This window comes from Sorghum bicolor, chromosome 3 (genome assembly GCF_000003195.3).
Source record: "Sorghum bicolor cultivar BTx623 chromosome 3, Sorghum_bicolor_NCBIv3, whole genome shotgun sequence".
NCBI classification, from domain to species: Eukaryota; Viridiplantae; Streptophyta; class Magnoliopsida; order Poales; family Poaceae; genus Sorghum; species Sorghum bicolor.
The window spans coordinates 9,943,011-9,969,553 of NC_012872.2; the positions used below are offsets into that span (position 1 = coordinate 9,943,011).

A 26,543-nucleotide genomic window follows, 5' to 3' on the forward strand; every position below is an offset into this window, starting at 1 on the left:
GCAGGGTCCAGTTTTCCGAAGATGAAATATTCACTGTGAGTAGAGTAGTTGATGATACTCGTATATACGTACTTCATTGGATACTCAAAAGAAGCAGGCCCGTCTCCCCACTAAGGCCCTAACCATATTGTAGTGCCTACTAGCTGCGCTTTCTGTCACGGGCTCGCGGCCCAGATATTCTAAGCATGTCATGAAGCATGCACGAGCATCTAAATTTGTATCCATGAAATTTTGGGTCATCTTTCGGATGCATTTGAATTTAAATTCACATTAAGGTCTTGTTTGGATGTTGTCGTATTTACTTCAATCCATGTGTGTTGCTGTGGATTGAGGTGGAATTTAGTTCAAGTTCCACTCCAATCCACCAAGGCCTAAAGGATTATTAGACGTGAATGCTTTGCTTTGTGAAGCAGCTTGAACTTTTACCACAGCACGTGTGTCCCAATTAATTTGCTAAACTAGTATGGTACAATTAGTGAGTTTGGACGAACTTTCCTAGATTTTTTTTTCAGAATCTTTAGGAAGGCCAAATCGCTTAGGCCTCGTTCGGCAGCACCGTATTGGTGCCAGACCAACATTCGATCTAGGCCAGGATCCAATGAATCCAGGTCAGTCACTGGAACCACTTCTGGATTGAATCCACTCCTTTCCTCCAATCCACCTCTTCAAAAACTACATTCGGTTTGACCTGGAATTAAACCAGGGATTGCATGGTCTGATCACCAGCTCACAAGCGCATACATGTGCATGGTCACTCATTTTTTTCAAAAAAAAGTGCACGATACTCAGACCCAAAGTGCTAATACCATGTTTAAACATGAAAATGGTTCTTAGATCTAAAACATAAATTACAAAACCAAAGATAACAATAACCAAATCAAAACTCCGTTGAATACAAAAATCAAGAAAGAACACATTCTAGTCTTCCATTGCAATTTTAGTGTTGAAATACTCATTCTTCATGATTGTATGAAGCAAAATAGCAGCTCCCAACAATAACTTTCAAGAACTGTCAAAGTCATGTGCCTCTTGTGCCTGCAGAAACCAAGCAAATCTTGAGAATCGTCACAGAATGGAAAACAACCTTGAAACGAGTGAGATTTTTTTTCTACCAAGCATCAACATGGAATGTAACCTCTCTAAAAAGAATCTGAAAGGGTACTACATGGTACAAAATGCATGATGAGTTTGATGACCAATAAACAAAGGCCCTATCATGCAGACATTTTCAGGTTTCATGTATTCAAAGATGAGAAGTTTCAGATCATGGCAAGTAAACAATGTGATTTAGCCACTAATTCATATCATAATGCCAATTATTGCAAAAGGAACAAAAATGACATTGAAGGCGAGGAGATGAAATGGAGACTAGATTGCTTGCCTGTTGGTATGAATAATCAGGTGGGTACCAGTACCTGCAAAAGTTTGCAGAACATCTTCAGTGCCTTAATAAAAGAAATATATAGTGATTGCACTGAGCATTAGGCCCATCGCTGCCTCTTACTCCCAAGGACATATATATCAGCTAGCATGGTTGTAAAGCCTAAAAATTATCTCAAGCATCCAATACATTGGTACAGAGCTAACTTAGGTATAGAACAAAAGCACTCAATATGTCTTGGATTTCTAATGGACAGTATTAAACTCTGAACATATACCACTGCATTACTGTACGAGAAACAGTGAGAACTATGATAGAGGTGCATAGATGCATAGAAATATTAAGAACACTGAACCTAAACTCAATCTAGATATATAAAATAAATGGCGTCTGCTAGCTTGTACCCAGCTTGTCATTCTCAAGTTGGATAATTGGAGAAATTGCTCTGGTTGGGGTTATGAATTTGAAAATGAAATAGCAGTTTCTCTAAATGACTAAAAACATTAGACTAAAAATTTAATATTACTGCTCAATTTGCTCTTCCATTCTCCCTAGTCAATAGAAGTATTAATAATGCAGTCATATATTGTCTTATTATCCAAATAAGAAAAGCTCAAGAAAACTGAATTCATTGTCCACTGAATTTTATTTTATAAACAGATACATGACATCAGCCACGCTAGCTTATATACTAGTAGTAATTCATACTTTACACAAATCCATGAGCATTAACAAACCTAAAGGCCCTAGGCACGTGGTGTTATTCCGTAGGCTAGCATGAGGCGCACAGCTCAAGTGTGCTTCTCCTTAGGATAAACTAAAAAGAAGTCTTATCAACTAGGCTCAACAGACAATTGACAAAAGGTAAGCAGCTGCTAGATGGCGTGCCTCCTTGTTGTGGACATCAAGTGAGGAGTGACATATGTTAATAGTGTAAATCAGGAACGCACTCGTGCGGCATGCCTGCTTGGCTGCCCCTGGACCGTCTCTCCCGTCCACGTGCGTGCTGGGGGAGGGGAGACGTGCGCCCGCGCTGCGCCGTGGATAGAGCTGGGACCACATCCACATGCCAGGTCCCGTCGCCCGTCGACATCATGCTAGGAGACGAATCTGGGATAGAGCTGCGCCACCGCTATCCCGGCCTCGCCACAGACCCGCTCCTGGGCAAACTTTCGGTGTTTCTCAAGAACAAGAACCCTAGCGCCCTTTCAAAAAAAAGAACCCTAGCGCCGACGAGAACCCTAGCACCGAGAGAGACGAGAGCGAGGAAGACAAGGGCGATGCCTTACCGGTGAGAAGGTGGCGGAGAGCGAGGACCTTCGATGGGAAGCAGTCGTCGTGTCGCCGCCGCCTTGTGCCGCGCCGTCGTGTTCCTCAGAACTCAGATGCGCCATGCCGTCGCTTGCTGCTCGCTTCTTTGTCAGCCTGCGTCGCGAGGATAGATTCCGGACCTAAGAGGTCCCGTCTCTGTTCCGGGCCAAAATGGGGGGGAAAAGGCCCGGATTGGCCGGTTTGTATTCTGGGCCATTTCTAACCGAACGGCCATTCTTGATTTGGCCTGGTTTTAAAACGGACCTATTCGATCCGGGTGGATCAGGCCACGATCCCAGCCGTTCCGGGCCAAAACGAACGAGCCCTTAAGTAAGATGCAAATATAGCCAATTTGAATCCCTATTCTTTTGAAATGCAAAATATGTTGAATTTAAGGTAAAATGGGTTGTGCTTGAATTCAAGTACCACTAGCACAAAAAATCGGTAATGATTTTGGAGCCCTTAGGTGACTCTTAGAGCAACTCTAAGAGACTCATATCCTTCTTGATTGTTAGGAATAGAGATTTTGAGGGATGAAAATGCACTCAAATAGCTTTTCTAATTGGATGTCCAAATAAAATTAACAATATTCTATTATGAAATTCTCACTAGCTAAAAGATTGACTTTCTAGAGTGCATCCAAGATATAGAAAAGTTGTTGAAAGATGAAAAGATATAGAAAATAATTTTTATTCAATTGACTCTCTAAATGATGGTTACAGAGAATAAGTTTTAGAAAGACTTTTAGACATGCTCTTATCAACTAAATAAAGAAGTTAAGGAGAATAAAATTGGATGCACTTTCTTGGCTCTCCTTGCTCACTCCAACTATGCACCACTTATAACAATAGAAGTTGTCTTCCCTTGGAACATTTTCTTCTTCTTCTTCTTCTTCTTCTTCTTCTTCTTCTTCTTCTTCTTCTTCATGCAACACTTTTTCTTCTTCTATAAGAATATAATGTAGTAGCCCCTAGCTTATATTCCTGAAAGTACATCTGGCCCTTTAGTAGATTTTGATGAATTGAATGACAATGCGACCAAAGGTCTTACAAGTGTTTGCTAAGTGCTAAGCAAGAATTTGATCGTACCATACATATTTGAGTTAGCTTTGTTGAATGTATCAAAGGCTTAACAAGATGACAAACAAGGGGAATATTTCACATTGTGATAAGATATGAGACATAAGGTCAAGACTACGGGATGGTCTTATCTAGAGAGCTTCCTTACCAAATAAAAAAAAAGTAAAAATAGGTTTCATGAAATGGATTCCAAATGTATGCCTATTGTTGATTCAAGAAAGCATGTGACTTGAAGATGACTTTGATAAAAGCGAAGATAGAAAGGAACGAGCTTCGAGGTATTTAGCATAGGTGAAGGGCAAGCATGTGCTGACGCATCATGGCTAAGGTAAAAAAGAGAGTACTCATATTTAGTCAAAGCACCAATCAAGCTATGAGGAGCCATGCCTTGAGGAGAATCAAATAATTGTTGGACCATATGAAGGAGTGACTTGAAACTATAACGTGAATTTACATGTGTGGAAAATAGCTGAAGTTTCATGCTCAAGTTGGCATTCCTCGAGGTGATGAAGACAAGTCATCTGCAACTCTTGTGAAGATGAAATAAAAAGAAATAGCGTATGTGAAGACTTGAAGCTTAAGCGATTTGGATTTTGTTTTTTAAATTAAACTTGAGTTTATAGGCATGTCTACTGTCAAGACTCAAGAGGGATGCAACATGATGAGAATTGGTAAATATCTAGTGCTCAAATAAACCTATGGAAGTTTTAAGGAAACTTACCCTAAATCTAAATTGAGCGTGTTGTGGCGGAGCATACCAGACGGTTAGATACATAGTTCGCCCCTCTTTAGTTACGTGCACAAGCCTATATATAAGAGAGCACTATCCTCAAAATAAGTTCAGTCTGCGTCCCACGATATAATCAAATCCTACATATCCACCTATTCACTCTTCCTCCTACTCAGTTACTCCTATACCAACTTTATACCACAAGACATAGGCCTTATTTAGATTCAAAAAGTTTTTGATTTTGATATTGTAACACTTTCATTTTTATTTGACAAATATTGTTCAATCATAGTGTAACTAGATTTAAAAGATTCGTCTCGCGATTTACAGACAAACTATGCAATTAGTTTTTGTTTTCAACTATATTTAATGCTCCATACATATACCACAAGATTTGATATGACAAAGAATCTTAAAAAGTTTTTAGTTTTTAGGGTGAACTAAACAAGACCATAGTTTAGATATTTATATAAATAAAAACTAATCGCAATCACATGCACAACATTATAGTTTTCTAACCGGACAAATAAAACAACAGAAAATTGTAATACTAAGGCCTTGTTTAGTTCTCCATCCAAAAAGTTTTCACCCATCACATCAAATGTTTAGGCACATGTATAAAGTATTAAATATAATTAAAAAATAAACTAATTACATATTCTCTCCATACTAGAAATACATGACGTTTAGAACATAATTGTGCTTACCAAGGAGTCATTAATTAAGGGTAATCTTCCGGTTTTGCCCTTATTAAATAGAGGTGCGGGTGTATCTTAGACATAAAAGATTCTTTGGTCTATTGGTTACTAGGGCTGGTTTCAAGGCGAGGCGCCGACGGAGGCATGCGCGAGGGGCAATCGCGTCCTTAGAGATTCCTCAGCAGCTAGGACGACATCTATTGCGAAATTAGATCACTAGTCTAAAACGACATTTAATCTAGGTATGGAGGAAGTAATTTGGTTATAAGTCACGAGATGAATCTTTTAAATATAGTTAGTCTATAATTAGCCTTAAGTGCTACAGTAATCTACATGTGCTAATGATGAATTCATTAGACTTAATAAATTTGTCTCGCAGTTTCAAGGTAAGTTACTTCCTTCATATCTAAAAAAACCTGACGTTCTGTAGTCGAGATGGCTAGTGCATCGAGGACTGAGTCATTGGCTTTGAGGTGGTGGATTCGATTCCTGGCAGTTTTTCGCTTGGAGTGCTTCGTCCGTTCGAGTCATTAATGGCGAGACACATACCAGAAAGCGTGATTTCACATTACGAGTACAGAACGTCTAGTTTTTTTAATATGGAGTGAGTATATAATTAGTTTTTTATTAGTATCTAAATACTTCTTCCGACATCCAACCAAATATTTGATGTGATATCTAAAATTTTTTTACCACCAACTAAACAAGACCTAATGTGAGGAATAATCAGGCCCATAATGGACTGATTTGCTAGGTTGTCATCCTTTATATATAGAACTTTTAGCTTTTTATTAAAAAAAATGGTTCAGTCTATTTATTTGGCTGACTATTTATTGATTTATTGGACAAAATATTACTAAGTAGCTGACAAATTTAGCAAATAAGCTTTAAGAGCATCTCCAAGAGTTCCCTAAAAGCACTTGCCATCTTTGTTTTTTGACAAAATTAGAAAAAATCTAGATACAACAGTTTGGCATATAGGTTGGCATATTTTCCGAACTTGGCATCCACCGGTCCTTCACGCGGATATTTACGCGCGTTGGGGGACTTGCCATCGCGTTGCCATCGCCCGAAATCCCGACCCCGCCTCCTCTCCCGCGCGCAGATGGAAACTTCACCGTGCTGCAGATCTGCCACTGCCAGGCAGCAGAGAAGCGTGGGATGGGAAGAAGAGAAGAGCAGGACGCGTGTAACTTCTGAACCAGTGCTAGGCCGAGCACACACGGCATACGTGTCACGTGCGCTGGTGTGGAGCGAGCCACGAGTGGACTTGGTTCGGAGGCGGCGTGGTTAATCTAAACACAACCAGTACGGAGTACGTCGAGCATGCACGTCGCTGGCTCGACGTTGGCCGGAGATGGCCGCGCGTGCCTTGGAGATGTGTGGCGGCGTGCGGCGAAGTCGCGGCCTCGCCAGGCGAGGAGTCGCGGCGGCCAGGCGAGGAGTGATGTCGATCGGGCGCCCAGGTGAAACGTCCGACTGGAATCAGTTGACGGAGGTTGGAAATGAGCCTACTTTTTTAGTTTTGCCAAGCTCATATGCCAAACCATTGGAGATGCCATAAATTTAGACTTGCCATATATTTTAACAACTTGCCAAATTATAAGATTTGGCAAGTAAGTTTTTTCCATAACATTTGGAGATGCTCTAACAAACTTGTGTCCTGCCGAAAAACTTTGGACAGAAAGGTGACAGCTTTTTTTTTTTTGGCAAATCCGTTTGGACCGATCGGGTCCAGAATTGTTTTATCGCTCGCGCGGGCAGTGTGGTGATGCGTCTCGATCCGTGCACCGCTCAAGGCTTCTCCTACGAGGCTAGGAGTACTTCTCAGCCTGTCACCGTCAGCGTATGTTTTGTTCCACCTCCTATTTTTGGCCTTGTTTATTTAGTTCGTGAAAGAAAAAGTTTTGCAACACTATAACATTTTCATTTATTTATAGTAATTATTGTTTAATTATAGATTAATTAGGCTCAAAATATTCGTCTCATCAATTCTGATCAAACTGTGCAATTAGTTTTTATTTTCATTTATATTTAATACTCCATACATGCGTTTAAAGATTTGATGTGATGAGAATCTTAAAAATTTTGAGTTTTTGAGTGTAAGGCCTTGTTTAGTTCCGAAAAGATTTCGGATTTCGGTACTGTAGCACTTTCGTTTGTTTGTGACAAATATTATCTAAATATGAACTAACTAGGATCAAAAGATTCGTCTCGTGATTTCCAGCTAAACTTTGTAATTAGTTTTTGTTTTTGTCTATATTTAATGCTTCATGCATGTGCCGCAAGATTCGATGTGACGAGGAATCTTGAAAACTTTTTGCTTTTTGGGGTGAACTAAACAAGGCCTAAGTAAACAAGGCCTTACTCCAAACAAGGCCACAGTTTGGGCCCAAAAAATGTTCACCCACCGTATCAAATATTTGGATGTGTACATAGAATATTAAATATAAATAAAAAATAAAATAATTACATAATTTAGTTAAAAATTATAAAATAATTTTTTTTTAAATCTAATTAGTTCATAATTAACTTTTAAGTGCTACAGTAACTTACATATGCTAATAATAAATTAATTAGGTTTAAATTCGTCTCAACTAAACAAGGCAAGTCCCGTGCTCCACTAGGGATCCTATCCAGATTCGTGGGGACACCCTGTTCCCGTTCCAGGCTTCCAAGTTGCAACCCTCTCGTCGGAGTCGTCTCTGTAGGCTGTAGCATTTGTCGGGTTGGATTGGGTTGTTCCGCTTGGGTAGCCGGGTGGGATCGAAATCTGTGTGGCATCCATGGCGGCGGTCGAGGGGACGACGAAGAAGAAGGTAATCATCGACACCGACCCCGGAATTGGTAGGTATCCATCCTTGGATTGCAATCCTCGTCTTGGCTGTAGATCGACAGTGCTTCTTCTTGTCCCTGTTGTTGTTGCGTTCGGATCGCAGTCCACTAACCGAACCAGTACTATTTCGACGGAGCAGACGACGCGATGGCCATCTTCGTGGCACTGCGGTCGCCGGAGCTGGAGGTGCTGGGCCTCACCACTACCTTCGGCAACGTCCACACCGCCCTCGCCACCCGGAACGCGCTCCACCTGGTACGCTGCTGCTGGTGCCGCCTGCCGCCTGCGGCCTGCCTTCCTCTCTTCCCCCACCGACACCCTGTTGGCCTGTGTTCCACGGCTCATGTTTGCATCTGATCTGCGTGATTCAGTTGGAGGCTGTTGGAAGGACAGACATCCCCGTGGCAGAGGGATCCCATGTAACAATCAAGGTAGCTGTCACCATCTCTTCGTTCCTGTTTCCACGCTGAATCGATGTTCAGTTGTCAACTTTGTTTGTTTGTTTACCGTGTCATCTGAAGTACTGTTCCTTTTCCTTTCCCCCCGTGTACACTGAGCACAGAAAGCCACCAAGCTGAGGATCGCAAGCTTCGTCCACGGTTCAGACGGCCTGGGAAACCAGGACTTCCCTCCACCGGCTACCAAGCCTGTAGATCAGTCGGCTGCTGCCTTCCTGGTTGAGCAGGCAAATCTGTACCCTGGACAAGTTACCGTCGTCGCCCTCGGTCCACTTACCAACCTTGCTCTGGTCTGCTCTCCTCTCATCTCCTTCGCTTTGGTTAACCAATGCAGTACATACATCACGTCACGTGTATCTCTTGTGATCTAGCTTGTCTGCCTTCTTTTAGTTGATTTTTTTTTTTCGCAATCTCTGGTTACCCAGGCAGTCGAGCTTGACCCTTCATTCCCGAAGAAGATAGGGCAGATTATTATTCTTGGCGGTGCGTATTCAGTCAATGGAAATGTGAACCCTGCAGCTGAGGCAAACGTGAGGCTTCTCTCTTAATTTCTGTGATACATTCTGTAGTCCTTAGTTATCATGTAAAGTAGTTTCACTCGAGCTCTGCAATGAGCTAGGTACCACTATCGAGACAATGATGCAGTAGCACTTTTTTAATTGGAGTTGCACCATCATGCCCCCCCCCCCCCCCCCCTAATGAATTCAGAGAAAAATAAACTTCCCTCTACATTGGGTGATGCTTAAACAGTGTATCACTTTGCTTGAGTCGTCAATAATGGGTTCATGTTTATTCACAGATCTTTGGGGATCCCGACGCGGCAGATATTGTGTTCACCTGCGGTGCTGATATTTTGGCTGTGGGACTAAATGTAACCCATCAAGTAGTTCTAACAGGTAATTCTGCTGCTTTAGGGGTTATATTCTTTCTGCAAAGGATGTATGCTGCATCAAGAAGATCAGATTAATGAGTATCAGAGCATACAAGTACAAGCATTATGGATCTAACATGCTACGTGTACCTTCTAATTCCATCTTACTCCACTATGACCATCATGCAATCAGAGCTGAAAACAGCGACAACTTGTTGTGTTATTACATTTGTGGTTTACGATTTTGCATATACTGATATAATTTTTCTTTTATAACCTACTTCTCATTGGTCAATTGCAATGCATTCATAAAAAAAGGCCTTCGCAATATTACCATATCAAAAGACCAATTTTGCAGGCATGGTGCACTGCACATTGATCTTCGGTTCTTCTGCAGTACGATGTGACTTGTGATTGATTTGCAAATGGATTAGATCAAATTTATCCAAATAATAAGTTATCAAGATTTTGAACAATTTCTTTGTTGCTTTGACACACATCCCCTTTTATTGCAGATGCTGACCGGGAGAAGCTTGAACAGTGTGAGAGCAAATATGCCCGCTACTTATGCAAGATAATGGGCATTTATTTTGATTACCACAAGGATGCCTACTTCATAAAAGGTTTGTACACATTAGTATCATCCAAGGAAGTTAAAAATTGTCCTGTCAAAATACTTAGTGGGGACAGATCAGAAGCTGTGCAACCATGTGACTTGACTTCACATTGAACTGCTTACAGGAGTGTATCTTCATGATCCAACAACGCTTATTGCTGCTGTGAATCCATCGCTATTGACTTACACAGAAGGTGTCGTGAGGGTACAGACAGTTGGAATCACAAAGGGCCTTACTGTTTTTGATAACACCAAGAAAAGGTCAGGCCACTCTCTGTCTCAAGGACAGCCATGTTGCTGAAACAGTAGCAGTAGCCCCTCTCTATAGTTCTATAGCACCCTTGAATGTGATGCATTCTTAAGTTCTAACGCTTGTGAGTTCACTTTGGCATGGTATACGATTGGCTCTTAGTAGAATGAGGTACAGTAGAATTCAGTCATGCACTGAACATCCCGAGTGTGTTTGCAGGTACGGAGAGATCACAGCCTGGACTGGCATGCCCACCGTGAAGGTCGCTGTCACCGTCGATGCTCCTGCCGTGGTAGAGCTGATGATGCAGAGGTTGATGACCGATGACTAGGAGCAATATCAGCTGATTGGCAGCACGGGGATTAAGGCTATTTGCAGAGAAAGGTTGGAACTTGGATGTGCATACCTCACTAGAAATTTGGTCCGCATTGTCACCAAAACAAAAGGATGCATTGCACGCTAGCTATCCACTTATGTGGTTATGTGCGTGCCTTGGTGTTTATGTACAGTTTATATGCTCGATAATCGGCACATGGCCAGTTCGACAATGTCATACAGTCATACTAGTAATACGTCGCGCATGCTTCTGAGAGAACAGAGTGAAATTAACATGGTGCAACACTTCAAAGAATTTTTCAAGATTCTCCGTCATATCAGATCTTAACTTTTAAGCCTAGTTAGTCTATGATTGAACAATAATTGTCAAATACAAATGAAAATGCTACCGTAGCTATTTTGCAAAATTTTCTGTAACTAAACAGGGCCTAAGTTATTAATTAAATTAATTTAGCCACCTGATGCCAGATATTGTTCCGTCAAGTGTTGCACGATGTTATTGTATTCTTTCCATATAGGATATAGAATTTAGAAGTCATTTTAGATAAGATTTGGATCAAACATTAAGAATATAAATCATCAATAATTTTTAAATTGTTAAGTTTGCAAATGTGAAAATTATATGAATGAATAGATTTGTCTTGAAAAACACTTTTATAAAATATACGTATATCATTTTTCCTAAATATTTATATAAAAATTAGAGATCAAAGTTGTGTTTTGGAGACCATGTCACTATCTTAAACGAGGCCTTGTTTAGATCTAAAAAGGTTTTGGATTTTGACACTGTAGCACTTTCATTTTTATTTGACAAATATTGTACAATCATGAAGTAACTAGACTTAAAAGATTCGTCTCGCGATTTAAAAGCAAACTGTGTAATTAGTTTTCATTTTTATCTATATTTAATGCTTTATGCATATGCAGGGAATTTTAAAAAGTTTTTAGTTTTTAGGATGAAACAAGGCCCAACTTATCCTATACGAAGGGAGTACGGTCAGAAAATCAATTGTCCTAGTAAATGACGTTACTTTGGATAATATATACTCTATTTGTTCCGTAGGGAGTATTAGGCCTTGTTTAGTTTGGGAAAAATTTTGGATTTTGCTACTGTAGCACTTTTGTTTGTTTGTGATAAATATTATCTAATCGTAGACTAACTAGGATCAAAAGATTCGTCTCGCGATTTACAGGTAAACTGCGTAATTAGTTTTTGTTTTCGTCTATATTTAATGCTTCATGCATGTGCCGCAAGATTCGATGTGACGGGAAATCTTGAAAAATTTTGGAAACTAAACAAGGCCTTAGTCTTTCTTCTGAGGGGTTGTTTAGATCCAAAAACTTTTTGGATTTTGATACTGTAGCACTTTCGTTTTTATTTGACAAACATTGTTCAATCATGGAGTAACTAGGCTTAAAAAATTCGTCTCGCCATTTACAGACAAACTGTGTAATTAGTTTTTATTTTTATCTATATTTAATACTCCATGTATATGTCGCAAGATTCGATGTGATGGAGAATTTTGTAAAATTTTAGATTTTTGGGTGTATCAACAAGGCCTGAGCCCACAGCCCCACACTGAGCGAGCAGTAGCCCGGCCTGCTATCCAGTCCAGTCACAGACACATATATGCGGAGCAAAACCAAAAAAAAATCTTTTTGACATAAAAAAAGAGTTGTCTCCTTAGTTCAATTTTTTTTTAAAATAGAAATAGTACTACTTTCGTTTGTATTTGACAAATATTATCCAATCACATACTAACTAGACTTAAAAGATTCGTCTCGTCAATTCCGATTAAACTGTGTAATTAGTTTTTATTTTCGTCTATATTTAATATTTCATGCATGCGTCTAAAGATTTGATGTGACGGAGAATCTGAAAAATTTTACAAAATTTTTAGGAACTAAACAGGGCCAAACGAAAGTGTAGATTTCTTAAAAAAAAAAATTAAACTAAACAAGGCCTTAACCGGCGGCCGACGACCAATGCGCCGTCCGCGGCCCGTCCGCCGCCGCCATTCTGCGCCTCAGGAACCGCCTCCTCCCTCTGCTCAGCGCAGCCTCCCCGCTTCCCTCCCCCATCCACATCCACCCCCAAGCGTGCCGCCGCCTCTGCACCTCCAATTCCGCGGCCACTGCGGCGTTCTCGCTCGAGGACTACCTTGTCGCCGCCTGCGGCATCGCACCAGCCCAAGCCCGTGAGGTGTCCAAGAAGGCGTTCCACCAGTTATCCAAGATCTCACACTCCCGCTTCATCTCCGCCGCCTCCAACCCCGATGCCATCGTCGCCCTGCTCTCCGGCGCCGGTCTCTCCCGCGCCGACATCGCCGCCGTCGTCTCAGCTTACCCGCTGCTCCTCCGCGCTTCGGTGAAGAGAATCTCGCCCCGCCTTCTTGCTCTCCGAGACCGCGCCGGCCTTTCTACTCAGCAAATCGCTCGCTTCCTCCTGGTCGGCCCACATGCTATCTGCCGCAGCGACGTCGTTCCCAAGCTTCAGTTCTTCATCTCCTTCTACGGCTCGTTTGAGCAGGTCCTGGTGGTCCTAAAGAGGAACAACCGCCTCTTCAATTCGAGCCTTGAGAACTTAATCAAGCCTAACATAGCTTTGCTTCGTCAGTGGGGTGTTCCAAATATTGTTCAGTTGTGTTCAACCAGCGCGTGGGTGCTTACCTTCAACGCAGAACGCGTGAAAGAATTTTTGCTACGGGCAGAACAACTTGGGGTGTCTCCCACTTCGCGCATGTTTAGGCACGCGGTGGCTGCTAGTGCCAATAATCCCAAAGAGAAGGTTGCTGCCAAGCTTGAGTTCTTTAACAGGACTCTCGGTTGTTCTGAGTCTGAGGTTTCCACTGCAGTGTCCAAGATGCCAGCTATAATAGGATTGTCTGACGAGATTCTTCTCCGCAAGATTGAGTTCCTAGTCAATGAGGCTGCGATGGAGCCACAGTACATTGTTGAAAGGCCTGTCCTGTTGACACTGAGCCTGGAGAAGAGGCTAGTGCCGCGGCATTATGTCATGTGTATGCTAACATTATTTCATTTGTCAAATAAAGTAGCAAAGTTTCGCATGGGCCCGCACAGATTACTATAGTAATATAATAATGATGACTGAAAGCCTGCCCTGAGAGACACAGTGGCAGATGGAAGATCTGATGCAGTTGACTATAAAAGATGAAAAAAAAAGACGGAATTATTGGATTGTTCAAATGGCGGCGAGCTGGCTGACGTTGATGGGGTAAACTTCGGCGGTGGAGTTGGAGCTGAAGGCCTTGGCGGCGTAGATCCTGTGGACCGCCTCCGTGGGGTGGAAGGCGTCCCAGAACATGTACTTGCTCCGGTCGTCGCACGGCCGCTGCAGGGGCAGGCACGTGATCTGCCCGTTGTTCCGGCCCACGCCGCAGCAGCCCCGGTCCAGCACCGTGAACCCGTGCGCGGCGGCGTTCGCCACCAGGTCCTTGCCGCTCTGCACGGCGTCGAGGAAGACGAACTTGGCCCCGCGCAGCCCCCCGCGGCTGTTGAAGCGCTTCACCATGGCCAGAAGCCCCCTGTTGTAGATGTCGATCGCGCTGTTGATCGTCTCGTTGCACCCGCCGCCGTTGTTAGGCGCTGGGTTTGTATTGCCGTTGCCGTTGCCGTTGCCGTTGCCACCGTCTCCGTCTGTGTATGGTAATGGCATCGTCGACGGTAATCTCCCGCCAACTCTACCGCCGCCGATGCCGATACCGCCGCCGCCGCCACCACCGCCGATGCCAATGGATATAGCAATGTCTTGGCTAGAAACGGCGGACTGATTGCTAGGCCGAGACGACGGTCCGTGGTCGTCGTCCATCCTAGCGAGCTCGTAAGGGATGCAGCCGATCAGGCCGACGCCGGCGACGACAAACTTGCGGGCGCCGAGGCCGTAGAGCTGGGTGAGCTGGTCGGAGTAGCCCTGGAGGAGCAGCGCGGCGTAGTCGCGCGGGCTGTACCTGCGCGCGGTGTCGTAGTAGTCCGGCATGAAGTAGTTGTTGAGGTAGTCGTTGCTGCCCATGCCGACGAAGAAGATGCAGCGGCCCAGGTGCGCCGCCACCTTCGTGGCGTTGCCGCGGAACTCCGACGTGTTCCCCATGTCGCTCACCGCCGCCCGGAAGTGGTCCACCTGCTCCGACAACGGGTAGTGCCCGCCCTGCCCATTGCCACAAGCATCATCAAGCTCTTGATTGATGATCAGCTATACAGAAATGCATTGCAACAGCTCGTGTGCTTGCACACTGACCAGGTTGTTTCCTGTCTCGGGGAGGATGCCGGAGGCCCCCGACGCGAAGTTGACGCCGCGGGGGAGGTCCTCGGGCCTCGCCGTGGCGTAGGGCGGGAGGAGCGGCGGGCGGAGGCGGAGCATGTCGGAGAGGAAGTCGACCATGGTGCGGCCGTTGGTGAAGCGCCCCGGCGGGCCCTCGTGGAAGTCGATGCCGTAGGGGCGGTAGTTGGCACGGGCCAGGCTCAGGATGTCGTTGTTGTTGCCGTTGTCCACCAGCGAGTCGCCGAAGACGTACATGCACGGCGCCAGCGGCGGCTGCTGCTGCTGCCAGCCCCACGCCGCCGCGCCGCCGCTCGTGCCCGCCACAGCTGCCACCACCGCCACGGCGAGCGCCAGCCTCCCGTAGTCGTCCATCTTATCTCCTCTCCGGCGACCGGCGACCTGTGATGTGCAACCTCTGAACCTCGATCGTCGACTGCTACACGTGCATATGCATGCATGCTCTCATCGCGATCGATCGGGTATTTATAGCTGGCTCGATCGCTAGAGAGTTACTGCTCCCAACAGGTAGGCGGGTGGGTTGGAAGTTGAACAGATAGCTCGTGAACCGTTGATGGATCGGATCGGATAGCTCTTTGTCACAGGGAATGGTTCAGAAAGCTGGTAGAAACAGCTGAAAAAACAGGGGATACACACAGGCGTAGCTTTGCTTGTTGGACGCGATACCGGTGGTGGTTAACGGCTCACGGATTCATGCATAGTAGCAATAAGTTAGTTGTAGTAGTAACTTGCTTGGATGGATGCATTGTGGTCAGGACTCAGGTGAACCGTGTACTGTCTACTGTGCATGGTATCGGTAATACGGTATACGTGCCTCCAATGCCGTTGCTAGCTTTGTCTCCATTACATTTGTCTGTGCCTATGTAAAGTAGAGTTGGTTGGTGTTGCAAAATGCTGATTTGAATGGGAACCGGTGATCCCGCCATTCGTAAATGATAAGCATATTTTTAACAAGACAAAAGTCATACATAGTACTCTCTCTGTACCAAATTATAAATTATCATGTTTTATTAAAGAGTCAAAATATCTTAGATTTAACTAAATTTATATAATAAAATAATAACATTTATGATATCAAATAAATGTAATTAGATTGTTCATTAATTATATTGTTACAATATACTCGTTTGATGTCATAAATTATTGTAGTTCTCTCAATATTATATCTTTAATAATGACATATGTATGTGAGTAATGTAGGGAACACTTTGCATTCTATTTCAAAATGACAGAGGTGGTAATTATAAAAAAAATAAGACGCTATTTTAAATTACCTTTTAGAGTGACAAAGGTGGATCATTAATAATTTAGATAAAATAACAAAGTGGGCAATTATGAAAATGTAAATGTTTACTTTATGTATTCTTATAATAGCAGTTGTGGGTATTTTTTATAAATCAGAATAGATATAATGTTGATTATTAGTACTAATGATCAGAGTGTACCAAATTAAAGGTCAAAAAATATTTTATTGTTGTGAAATGTGAGGATTAACATGAAGGTTCCTTTGGAGCCTTTAGTTAATAACATTATACTGAAAATTCTATGGCTTCTAGTTAGGTCAGTTTAGGGACTTGTTTATTGAATTCCAAAGTCCTTGTATTTTAGAATAGAGAGAGTACCAGGTAGTCAATTTGAATTATAGATGGAAATTGTATCATGTAATTCTCGCATCTAAAAAAACCAGCTAGGTATAGAGTATAGACTACTGCCAATAGAAGGTGTAGATATTAGGATGCCACATGTACCCGTGGATTTCGCACCCGATATGTGTGGCTACTCACATGTTTCATATTTGATAGGTGTGGGTATAAACATGAAAACTTAACCACAACTACATGATGGTTGGGTATCCACAAAGATGCGAGTACCAAATCTTACCTACGGGTACCCGATGGGTATTTGTAATTTAAGAATATATATATATATATATATATATATATATGTCGACTAGCTCAATTAATATGTAATTTGTAGCAAATGCATAGCATATCGAACTCTAAAAATCATATTTTTTAATGGATGGCTGAATAAAATGATTGTGGAAGCTATTAGTTTGTTACTTTAGTTCTTATGTAAGTTGTTTTGTGTTATTTGTATGAGCATGACTGAATTATGAATTTATAGTTATGGTGGCTTGTGAGCTACTGTATATTGTCTTAGTAAACAGTATGTACGTGAAATTGACTTATTTGCATTATTTCATGTCACTGTAATTTTATTATTTGATCTGTCTTTAATATAACCAAGGCCTACTCGATACCAGCCAAGCACCCACGGGTACGCTTGTGAGTGGGTAAATGTTTTGCCGCATGTTATTCGACCATCTTGATATTGTATATGAAATTAGCTTTTACCATAAAAAGATTACAGTAAAGGTTTAGTAGGAGCAGCTCCCGTAGCTCAGTTGGTTAGAGCGTTGGTCTTATGAGCCGAAGGTCGCGGGTTCGAGCCCCGCCGGGAGCATTTTTTTTATTTTTTTGGCACTTTTTTCTGTCAACTCACAAGCTTGCATTGTGCTATTTTTGTCAACTCACAATTTATTTTTTTGGCACTTTTTTCTGTCAACTCACAAGCTTGCATTGTGCTATTTTTGTCAACTCACAAGCTTGCATTGTGCTATTTTTTTTGTGCATTTTTGTCTGTCCACTAACAAGTTGCGTTTTTATTTTTTTTTTCCACTTTTTTCTGTCAACTCACAAGCTTGCATTGTGCTATTAAGCTTGCATTGTGCTATTTTGCGTTGTCATCTTTTCAGTCTGCCTGCTCACAATTTTTTTTGTACTTTGGTCTGTCCCACAAGCTGCATTGTTGATCGTCTAGTCTGTCAGCTCACAAGATTTTGCTTGTTTTTTCTGCCTTTTTGTCTGCCCCACAAGCTGCGTTGTCATCCTTTTTAGCCTGCCAGCTCACAAGATCATATTTTTTGAGAATTTCTTATAAGCCATTAAAAAAGATCCTAATTGAACCACCGAAAAAGTTTGCTAGACTTTAGCGCCACTACTCCAAAATTTTTTTTGCCCTCCATGCCTCTACCATAAGATTAGGCTCTAACGACATCAAATTGCAGGTGTGAAAAGTTAAAAATACCTTTAGATCTAACTATACCATTATTTTTTTAGTATCTTAACGACTTCAAATGGAAAAACTCAAAACTCCACAAAAAGAGGTATGATCTTTCTAAGATATATTAATCATATTTTTTTTGGAATTAAACAAAAGATAATTTTTGTATGGGAATTGTAGATCTCGATGAGATAGATAATTTTCTAGTTTTGAGTTTTTATTTAAAGTCGTTAAGATGGTCAAAAAGATTAAGGACATATTTAGACCTAAGAGTATTTTTGACTTTTCACACCTACAGTTGGCATCGTTAGAGCCCAATTTAACGACAGTGACATCGAGGGTAAAAAACAAATTAGAACAGTTACGCTGAAGTCTGGTGAACTTTTTCAGTGATCGTAAGAAATTGCGATCTTTTATAATGGCTAACAAGAAATTCTCTCTAATCTTTTTAGTCTGTTCGCTCAAGTAGTCAAAGCTAACACCGTCTGTTCACTCACAAGCTGGAGTAGTCAAGCTAAGACCCATTTTTTTTGGAAAAAAAATGATCGATGCAACCTAGACAGAGATGAATAAAAATAGATGTAAACTGGTGAGAAATATCTTATCCTCACTATGATAATAGAATCATGTTCGACAAAACAAAATAGAATCAGGTTATACAGACATACGGAAATATATAGACAAATACACATAAAAAAAGAAGTTGCACCCAAAATCAAAAAACTTTTCAAGATTTTCTATCATAGCGAATCTTGCGGTATATGCATGGAGCATTAAATATAAAAAAAAACTAATTACACAGTTTACCTGTAATTTGCAAGATAATTTTTTTGAGCTTAATTAGTCCATGGTTGAATAAGAATTGTTAAATACACTACTACAGAAATGAACTTCCGTGACGTTGCTACTGTTCACTCCGTGGCGGGCGTGTTTCTTTGCCCGCTGCGGTAAATCGTACGATTTACCGCAGCGGACACTTTTAATGAACCATGACGGACACTTTTGCCCGCTGCGGTAAATCGATTTACCGCGGCGGGCATCTTATCATGCCTGTCACAGTAAATTATTTTAAGTGGATGAAGGTCGGAGGAGCACTTTAAATGAACCGCTGGAAAGAGAGAAGCAGCCTAGTCCCTTCCTTCCTTCCTTCCTTGCCCACCCACGACTCGACTCTTCTCTCTTCTCTCGCAGGAACAACAAGGGCACCAAGGAGGAGCAGGAGGAGATGAACACCGAGAAGAATAAGGCCTCCAAAGGCACGTCTATCCCCATCCATCCCTACCCCGATTCCCCTCCTCCTTTGCTCACCTCACCATCCAATCCTCATCTGATCTAACTCCGTCCATCGATTTCGTTTCTGTGTTTGCTTGCAGGCAACTAGCTGGAGACAAACAAGAAGGCTATGAACATCTAGGTGTGTACCCAGTCGTCACCGCCGCTCGCGCCCTCCCGATCTGTCTCTTTACCCTACACCATACCCTACTCAGTAGTACCCAGTCCTCTTGTTTGCCATCTATTCCGTTCCTGTTGAAATTCGGGGGGGGGGGGTTTTCCCTTCCTCTCGTCTCCCTTCTTTTTCACTCATCTCAATGTTCTTCCTTCTCTCTTTCCAGATTTGGTGAAGGAGCCACCACGAGCCAGATCTGGGAGGTGGAGGCCGGTCACGCCCATCTCCGGTGGCGGCGGGGGTCGTGGCTCTCCCTCCTATGTGGGGGCCGTTTGGTTCCGGTGTGAGAAGGTGGATTAGAGTGGATCCATGGATGACGACGGCGACGACCCTAACCGGCGGCGCTAGAGTTTGCTTGGCGGCGGCAACAGCCTGGATGGGCTCGTCGGGCCCCTGGATGGGCTCGGTGGGCCTGTCCAGTTTTTTTTGTTTTTTAAATCATTAACCACGACGGGCAACATAAGGTGCCCGTTGCGGTTAATGGGATTAACCGCGATGGGCAACATAAGATGTCCGCTGCGGTTAATGGGATTAACCGCAGCGGACACCTTATGTTGCCCGCTGCGGTAATTCTATTTTCTACAGCGGGCACAGGCGCCCGCCACGGTGAGGCCACGATTAACCGTGACCTTTCATTCGTGGCGGACGCCAATGCCCGCTGCGGTAAATATAAAGTGCTCGCCACGGTTAATAGTTGTGTAGTAGTGATACAAATGAAAGTGCTACGATGTCCAAGTTTTTTCATCTAAACAAGTGTTCTCAAGTGCCTAAGTAAGAAGTCAACCAACAATATACACGTATGAAGTGATCGATTTAATATTCACTAGCATGCCGTTTGTGTTAATTGGTGAATAGCATAATGACATGTAATTAATTGTTAGGTATACTAGGTGAATTCTCCGCGCGTTGCTGCGGGATTTTTTAAAATAAATCATTATATATATAGCATTACTATACGATATTTAGTCTATTATGTACGTATACATATGAATTTCACTTGCATGTATTTTATTGTATTAGATCTAGTAAAAAATTGCTAAGCTAATAGAACAAAAACTAATATTTGGTTACATTATAGAGGAATTAATTGGTGATGAAACAAATAGTGTATGTACATGACTTGTATGTTAATAGATTAAAGATTTAAAGTATTTCACATGATATAGATGACATGATCATTTTTTGTAATTAATATAGGATGACATGGACTTAGTGGGGAATGACGTGGACACCTTGCATGAAGAGATAGAATATTTTGTTGGTCATTTAGTGGGGAATGATGTGGACACCTTGCATGAAGAGAGAATTCATCTGGTGGGGTTTAGCTTTATAAGAATTATAGATTTGTGTAGATTGAAAACGAGATAAATACAAGTTTACGTCAGACGAAAACAGAATTCCACAAAAATAGACAGAAAATCCACTATCCTGTTCCCGTCATGTTCTCATACTTTTACTTAGGCCTGGTTCAGATTACAAAAATTTTGGGCCGAAAGCAAAAAATTTTGGGTTTCGGCCTTTTGGAACTAAACGGGCCGCGAAAAGTCGGCCTAAACACTGTAGCCCAAAAAATTCGGCCTGCCACCGCCGTCGCCTCGGATTCGCCCGTGACCGCCGCCCTTATCCGTGCCCGGCATCCGCATCCAGTGGAACCCTAGTCCCACTCGGCACGCACCCTCCGCCGTAGCCGCCCTCTCCATCCGCTTCTGCCGTCCGCCGCCCGCCACCTTCCCCCTCCCAAGTACCCGGCAGCGCAGATCCGGCGGTCCCCGTGCCCCAGGCGGCCGGATCCACTCCCACAGCGCGCTATCCGCCATGGACGGCCACCGCGGAGACGACTTCGACGACGGCAACAACGAAGACGAGCGCGAAACCGCGTTCCCCGCGGCCGATGCGGCTTGGTTCGCAGGCGGTCCTCCTCGCCATTTCTCCACAGGAGCGGGGTCCAGCCACGTCACCAACCCCCGGCTAGGGTTGGACAGCTTGGACATCAACGGAGGCGAGGGATGGTCTGGCGGCCCTTCGTACACCAGCAACTATCCCGGTGAGTACAACATGGCCGGCGCTTTTCCCCCTCCGATTCGCGTTCCCGGACGCACCGTCTCACACGACGGTGCCTTCAGGCCTCCTGCAAGCGTCGGTGGTGGGCCCAACTCCCCATTCTCTCGGTCGTGGTCTCCTCCTCCGGCCAGATCCGGGGCGGCCGGTCAACAGCCGTCCGGCGACATAGGACGAGCCTTCAGCCCGCCATGTCCGCCTCGCCATCCGTCGTGGTCAACCACGCTACGTCCTGCATCAAGCAGCCCATCATACCGCCGAGGTACGGGTCGCACCCAGCGAGCCGGTCGGGCCCATGGAGCCTCAGCTGACGGCGACTTTCTACCGGTATAGTTTCGTCCTACTTCCTGCTCTGCAACACATTCTGAACTACTTGTGCTTGCAAATCATAAAGATAGCAGTTTTGTACTGAGTCATGCAATGTAAACGTATCCCTTTGTTGCTAACACTGATTTAGGCTTCAAAAAGCAAGGCAAATTGGTCGACTGAAAACACCAAAATTTTCTGTGAGCTTTGGTGTCAGCAAATTGGGATTGGCAACTGTGTCAGGGGGGTTATGAATAAAACGGGGTGGAAGGACCTCCTCCAGAGGTACCATGCTGCCACAGGGTTGCTCCATGATAGGGACCAGATTTCTAGTAGGATTAGGCAGCTGAAGACCCAGTGGAAGTTCTGTAACACCCTGCGGTACGGCTCTGGCTTAGGTCGTAAGGAAGACGGTACTGTCATTGCTACTGATGCTTGGTGGGAAAAAAATACAGAGGTCAGTTCGTTCATTTGTACAAAGTATTTATCACCAATACTTCATACAACACTTTAACAGTAGTGCATTCATATTGCAGGGCCACTCGGATTTGAAGAAGTTCAAGAAAGGTCTGCCTTGTTACTTGGATGAGATGGACATGATGTTCACTAGGAACACGGCGGACGGTTCGTTGGCTTTTATTGCGGCCAACAGTTCCCCTGTGGACCTCACTGAAAGCTGCGACGACGACGAGAGGGCCGATGACCCTGAGTGCCAGGTGACACCACCAAGCAGTGGGACGAAGAGGACAAGCAGCAACATCACAACAGCATGTAGCCCAAGCAAGAAGACTAAAAGTGTTGCAGTGCGGACCATGGACAACCAAATGTAGACCCACAACGACATCTTCCATGAAAAGGTTTCCGTCATGAAGTCCATGGTGGAGTACAGAAAGGATAAGGATGACTATGTGCAGGCAGTTGTGAAGATAGCAACGGAGGAGATGGGTGTCAGTGCCCAAACCAAAACTTTATTTGCTGGGCTGCACAACGTAATCCAAAACGAGAACGAAATGAAGTTCTTTCTCTTACTTGGCCATGACGAAAGAATTCTACTACTGGAGCGTGCAGCCGGGGTGGACCACTAGACCCCGTTTTTTCGTTTCTGTTATCTTCTGAAGTTGAACTATGTTTCAGTAGTGAGCAAATAAGTATGTATGAACTAAGTGTGTGCTGTCGAACTCAGAAGTTCAAACTATATTTGTGATGTTTCATATTTGAAGTATTTGTTTCCAGTGCAGTGTGCGATGTGAATTATTTGAACTGGCATGTGTCAGTGAATTATTTAAACCAGTGCTTATTTCTGTACACAGGCAAATCTCATTTCACCTGGTACTAAGAAATGGGTGCAAAAAGGCGATGACGAACTGGATTGGATGTTTTATGAGTTGATGGAGGATGATGAGGAGGAGAAGTTTGTACAAGGTATGTACCAGTATGCAATGCACATAGACAAGCACTTGAGTAGGAGTGAGTACAGGCAGCCAACCATGACTGGGTTGGAGTGGGTTCACACCAAACTTGGTAATAGGAAGCAATGCTATAACATGTTTAGAATGAACCCAAGCATGTTCCATAAATTGCATGATGTGCTGGTACAATCGTATGGACTGAAATCAACTAGAAAGTCCACTTCCATTGAGGCGCTAGGGCTCTTTCTTTGGATGGTTGGGGCACCTCAGTCTGTTAGGCAAGCTGAGGACAGATTTGAGAGGTCCATGGCAACTGTATGCGCCATGTTCAACAGAGTTTTGAATTCCCTAGTGATGCTAGCAGCAGACATTATTAAGCCTGTGGACCCACAATTCGCAACAATTCATCCTAGACTTGAGCAACCTAGGTTCTATCCCTACTTTAAGGACTGCATAGGTGCTATAGATGGCACCCATGTCCCTTGCGTGGTGCCTCAAGAAAAGTTTGTGCAGCTGAAAGCCCAAGTTTGGTTTTGGTAATTAATGACACCAAGCTGCTAATGCCTTGTGTTTAAGTGATTCGAGTTAGGCATAGCAACACATGTGATGAAGGTGCATGGTGGCATGGAAAGGTGGCCACATGATCACAAAGGGATGAAGCATGAGTGAAGATCATGGTGATATACAAGGAGCAAAGTTATAAAGGCAAAGGTATAAACATAGGGTTTTACTTTTGCCGGTCTAAGATGAGTAGAGAAGTGATTGACCGGGTTTAGGATAGATAGCCGACTATCAAGAGGGGAAATCACGGTCATCTCTCGAATCAAGTGCTACTAGGTCCATATCTTGAGCATATGCATTAGGATCTAGTAAAGTGCTAACTTAACTCCTTTGGTGAAAATGTTTGTGAAAAGCTAACACACTGGCACTTTGGTGGTGGACACTTGTTGGTGTTAGCACTTTTACAAAGGAGGTGGAGTTCCTAGGGTTGAGAGGGGTGTGGGTTCCTCTCTCCCTCCCGCCGAGCTTGCGAGGCGGGATTCGGCGCTTTTGAGAAAAATGAGTGTATATTTTCTATTGTGCCGGTGGGAAATTTGGAGAAGTAGCGGAAGTGTTTCTCACTGAGAAACACTCACCGGACGCTGAGTGCGGAGGCACCGGACGCTGACCTCAGCGTCCGGTGTGCTTGACCCTGCTAGGGTGAAGCACCGGACGCACTCTGAGAGCGTCCGGTGGTAAGCGTCCGGTGTGAGGGGTTTTTGCAACCCTCTCTGCGCACGAGTCCGGTGAGCACCGGACCGTCCGGTGCCCAGCGTCCGGTGAGGTTGCGAGTTTGACAAACTCTCTGCGCATGAGTCCGGTGTGCACCGGACGCGTCCGGTGTGGACTTGCAGAGCGTCCGGTGTGTTGCAGGTAGCCGTTAGGATCTGACACGCGAGTTTCAAAGAGGACACGTGTCCAACTCCAGTGCACCGGACGTAGGGGGTCGAGCGTCCGGTGCTCACTTAGTAGCGTCCGGTGCCCCCGTTTTCAGCCCAGTGAAAACAGCCAACGGCTAGTTTCTTTGAGGGGCCTATAAATAGAAGGTGGCCGGCTTTGGGAGGCCAACTCTTGCACATTTGATTACTTGAGACATACATTGAGCTAGAGAATACTCCCTCCACTCATCTCCTTGCTAGATTGCTCATCCTAGTGAGATTGAGTGAGATTCAAGTGCATTGCTTTGAGAGTTGCATTTAGTGGCACTTGATTCTTGAGTTTGCTGCGGATTTCTTGTTACTCTTGGGTGTTTCCCAACGCCCTAGACGGCTTAGAGCAGCGGTGGTGTTGAGCTCGTGATTGGAGATTGTTTCGAGCCTCGCCAAGTGTTTTGTGAGGGGTTCTTGAGCCTTCCCCGCGGGAGATCGCAATTGGCTACTCTAGTGGATTGTTCGTGGCTTGGAGGATCCCCATCTTGTGAGTGGATGTGCGGCACCCGCTGAGGGTTTGGCTTTGGATTGCCAATTAGCTCGTGATCCATCAAGTGGGTGTATCGCCACAACGAGGAGTAGCTTGCCGGGAAGCAAGTGAACCTCGGTAAAAATCTTGTGTCATCTCTTGCCGAGGATTCTCTTGTAATTGTGAGTGATTGATTGGTTATATCTCTACTCTACAACGTTGGTATAACAATCACTCTCCTCTCCTTTACTCACTTGTTTACCTTGCTAGTTGTTTAGCTTGTTTAGTTTAGTCTTCTTGTTTAGGAGTGTAACTAGTCTTCTCTTGTTGTAGTGCTTTAGTGTTTAGCCTTGTACTAGACTTGTTTAGGTGGCTTGCATAACTTAGTTGTGCTAGTGATAGAATAGCTTCGCTTTTGTTTTACTAATCAATTTGTCTAGTTGAAGTTTGTAGAAAATTTAAATAGGCTATTCACCCCCCTCTAGCCATTTGGACCTTACAGCAGCACCTTTGCCGAAAGGGGATGACCACACAAAATGTCATGGCTGCTTGTGACTTTGATATGCGGTTCACATTCGTGATGTCTGGATGGCCTGGGTCAGCACATGACATGACAGTGTTCAAGGATGCAATATCAAGGTTCGGGGATCTGTTTCCGCACCCTCCTACAGGTACGCAAATGTAGTGTTGGTGATGGTTTTGTTTTTGGGTCTATAGTAGAGGCTAATGTAAGATACTTTTTGGCAGGGAAGTATTATCTGGTGGACTCTGGCTATGCTAACCGGCTGGGGTACCTAGCTCCATACAAGGGAACAAAGTATCATCTGCAGGAGTACCGAGAGGGACCTCAGCCTGAAGGTAAAGAGGAAACCTTCAATTATGCACATTCGAGCCTTAGGAATGTCATAGAAAGGGCTTTCGGAGTGCTCAAAATGAAGTGGCGGATGTTACGTGAAATCCCTAGTTACTCAACTGAGAAACAAAGCCGAATCATAGTAGCATGTTGTGCTTTACATAATTTCATAAGGACAAGTGGCATACAGGATAGACACTTTGCTAGGTGTGACCGTGATGAGAACTTTGTGCCAGAAGAAGCATTTGAGGATCAGCCAGAGCCAAAAGTAGTGGAAGATGACTCACAGCTCATGAATGCATTTCGTGAGTCCATTGCGTGTGCTTTGGTTCACCATTCTTGAAATTTTCTTGTGTTCAAGAATTGGTGTTGTATTTTATCAGTTTTGTTTGATGTGCGTGTATTTCAGAGTATTTTTTATGATGATTACAGGTGATTCATTATTGTAAACATTAGAACGTATCGCACTGTGTAGACTATGTGCTGGATTGGTGTTTATATTGTAACAGTTTTGTGTAATGGTAACAGTTTTGTGTAATGTAACAATTTTGGTGTTTGTTGATTGTATACACAGTTTGCTATGAGCCATGTGCATGTGCATGG

General features: G+C 43.8%; 3 protein-coding genes and 1 non-coding gene across 4 annotated transcripts; 3 read left to right on the plus strand and 1 right to left on the minus strand.

Moving 5' to 3' along the window:
- On the plus strand, positions 7,784 to 10,881 carry LOC8072390 (probable uridine nucleosidase 2). The gene is made up of 9 exons (XM_002455315.2): positions 7,784 to 8,046; positions 8,175 to 8,290; positions 8,407 to 8,466; positions 8,598 to 8,783; positions 8,919 to 9,023; positions 9,293 to 9,389; positions 9,880 to 9,987; positions 10,106 to 10,241; positions 10,450 to 10,881. Exons 1-9 carry the CDS (start codon positions 7,986 to 7,988, stop codon positions 10,559 to 10,561), a joined length of 981 nt encoding a protein of 326 aa, XP_002455360.1. The 5' UTR covers positions 7,784 to 7,985; the 3' UTR covers positions 10,562 to 10,881.
- LOC8085066 (transcription termination factor MTERF2, chloroplastic) lies at positions 12,536 to 13,776 on the plus strand (the record flags this gene model as incomplete). Its single annotated transcript, XM_002455316.2, has 1 exon — positions 12,536 to 13,776. A coding segment is annotated over one exon (1,122 nt), but the record flags the coding sequence as incomplete, so codon positions are not given.
- On the minus strand, positions 13,734 to 15,286 carry LOC8085067 (GDSL esterase/lipase At1g33811). Its single transcript, XM_021456894.1, has 2 exons — positions 14,822 to 15,286; positions 13,734 to 14,731 (listed from the first exon to the last, which is right to left on the minus strand). The coding sequence occupies exons 1-2, from the start codon at positions 15,215 to 15,217 to the stop codon at positions 13,769 to 13,771; spliced, it is 1,359 nt and encodes a 452-aa protein (XP_021312569.1). The 5' UTR covers positions 15,218 to 15,286; the 3' UTR covers positions 13,734 to 13,768.
- Positions 17,256 to 17,329, plus strand: TRNAI-UAU. The gene has a single exon. It is a non-coding gene; the product is annotated as a tRNA-Ile (tRNA).

What these genes read in the sequence shown, in the direction of transcription:
- LOC8072390 (XM_002455315.2), top strand. Translation starts at nt 7,986, where the DNA reads ATGGCGGCGGTCGAGGGGACGACGAAGAAGAAGGTAATCATCGACACC. An exon ending in GATCCCATGTAACAATCAAG is followed by an intron (nt 8,467 to 8,597) that starts GTAGCTGTCACC and finishes CACTGAGCACAG; the next exon opens with AAAGCCACCAAGCTGAGGAT. An exon ending in GGATGCCTACTTCATAAAAG is followed by an intron (nt 9,988 to 10,105) that starts GTTTGTACACAT and finishes AACTGCTTACAG; the next exon opens with GAGTGTATCTTCATGATCCA.
- LOC8085067 (XM_021456894.1), bottom strand. Translation starts at nt 15,217, where the DNA reads ATGGACGACTACGGGAGGCTGGCGCTCGCCGTGGCGGTGGTGGCAGCT. An exon ending in CCGAGACAGGAAACAACCTG is followed by an intron (nt 14,732 to 14,821) that starts GTCAGTGTGCAA and finishes GGCAATGGGCAG; the next exon opens with GGCGGGCACTACCCGTTGTC.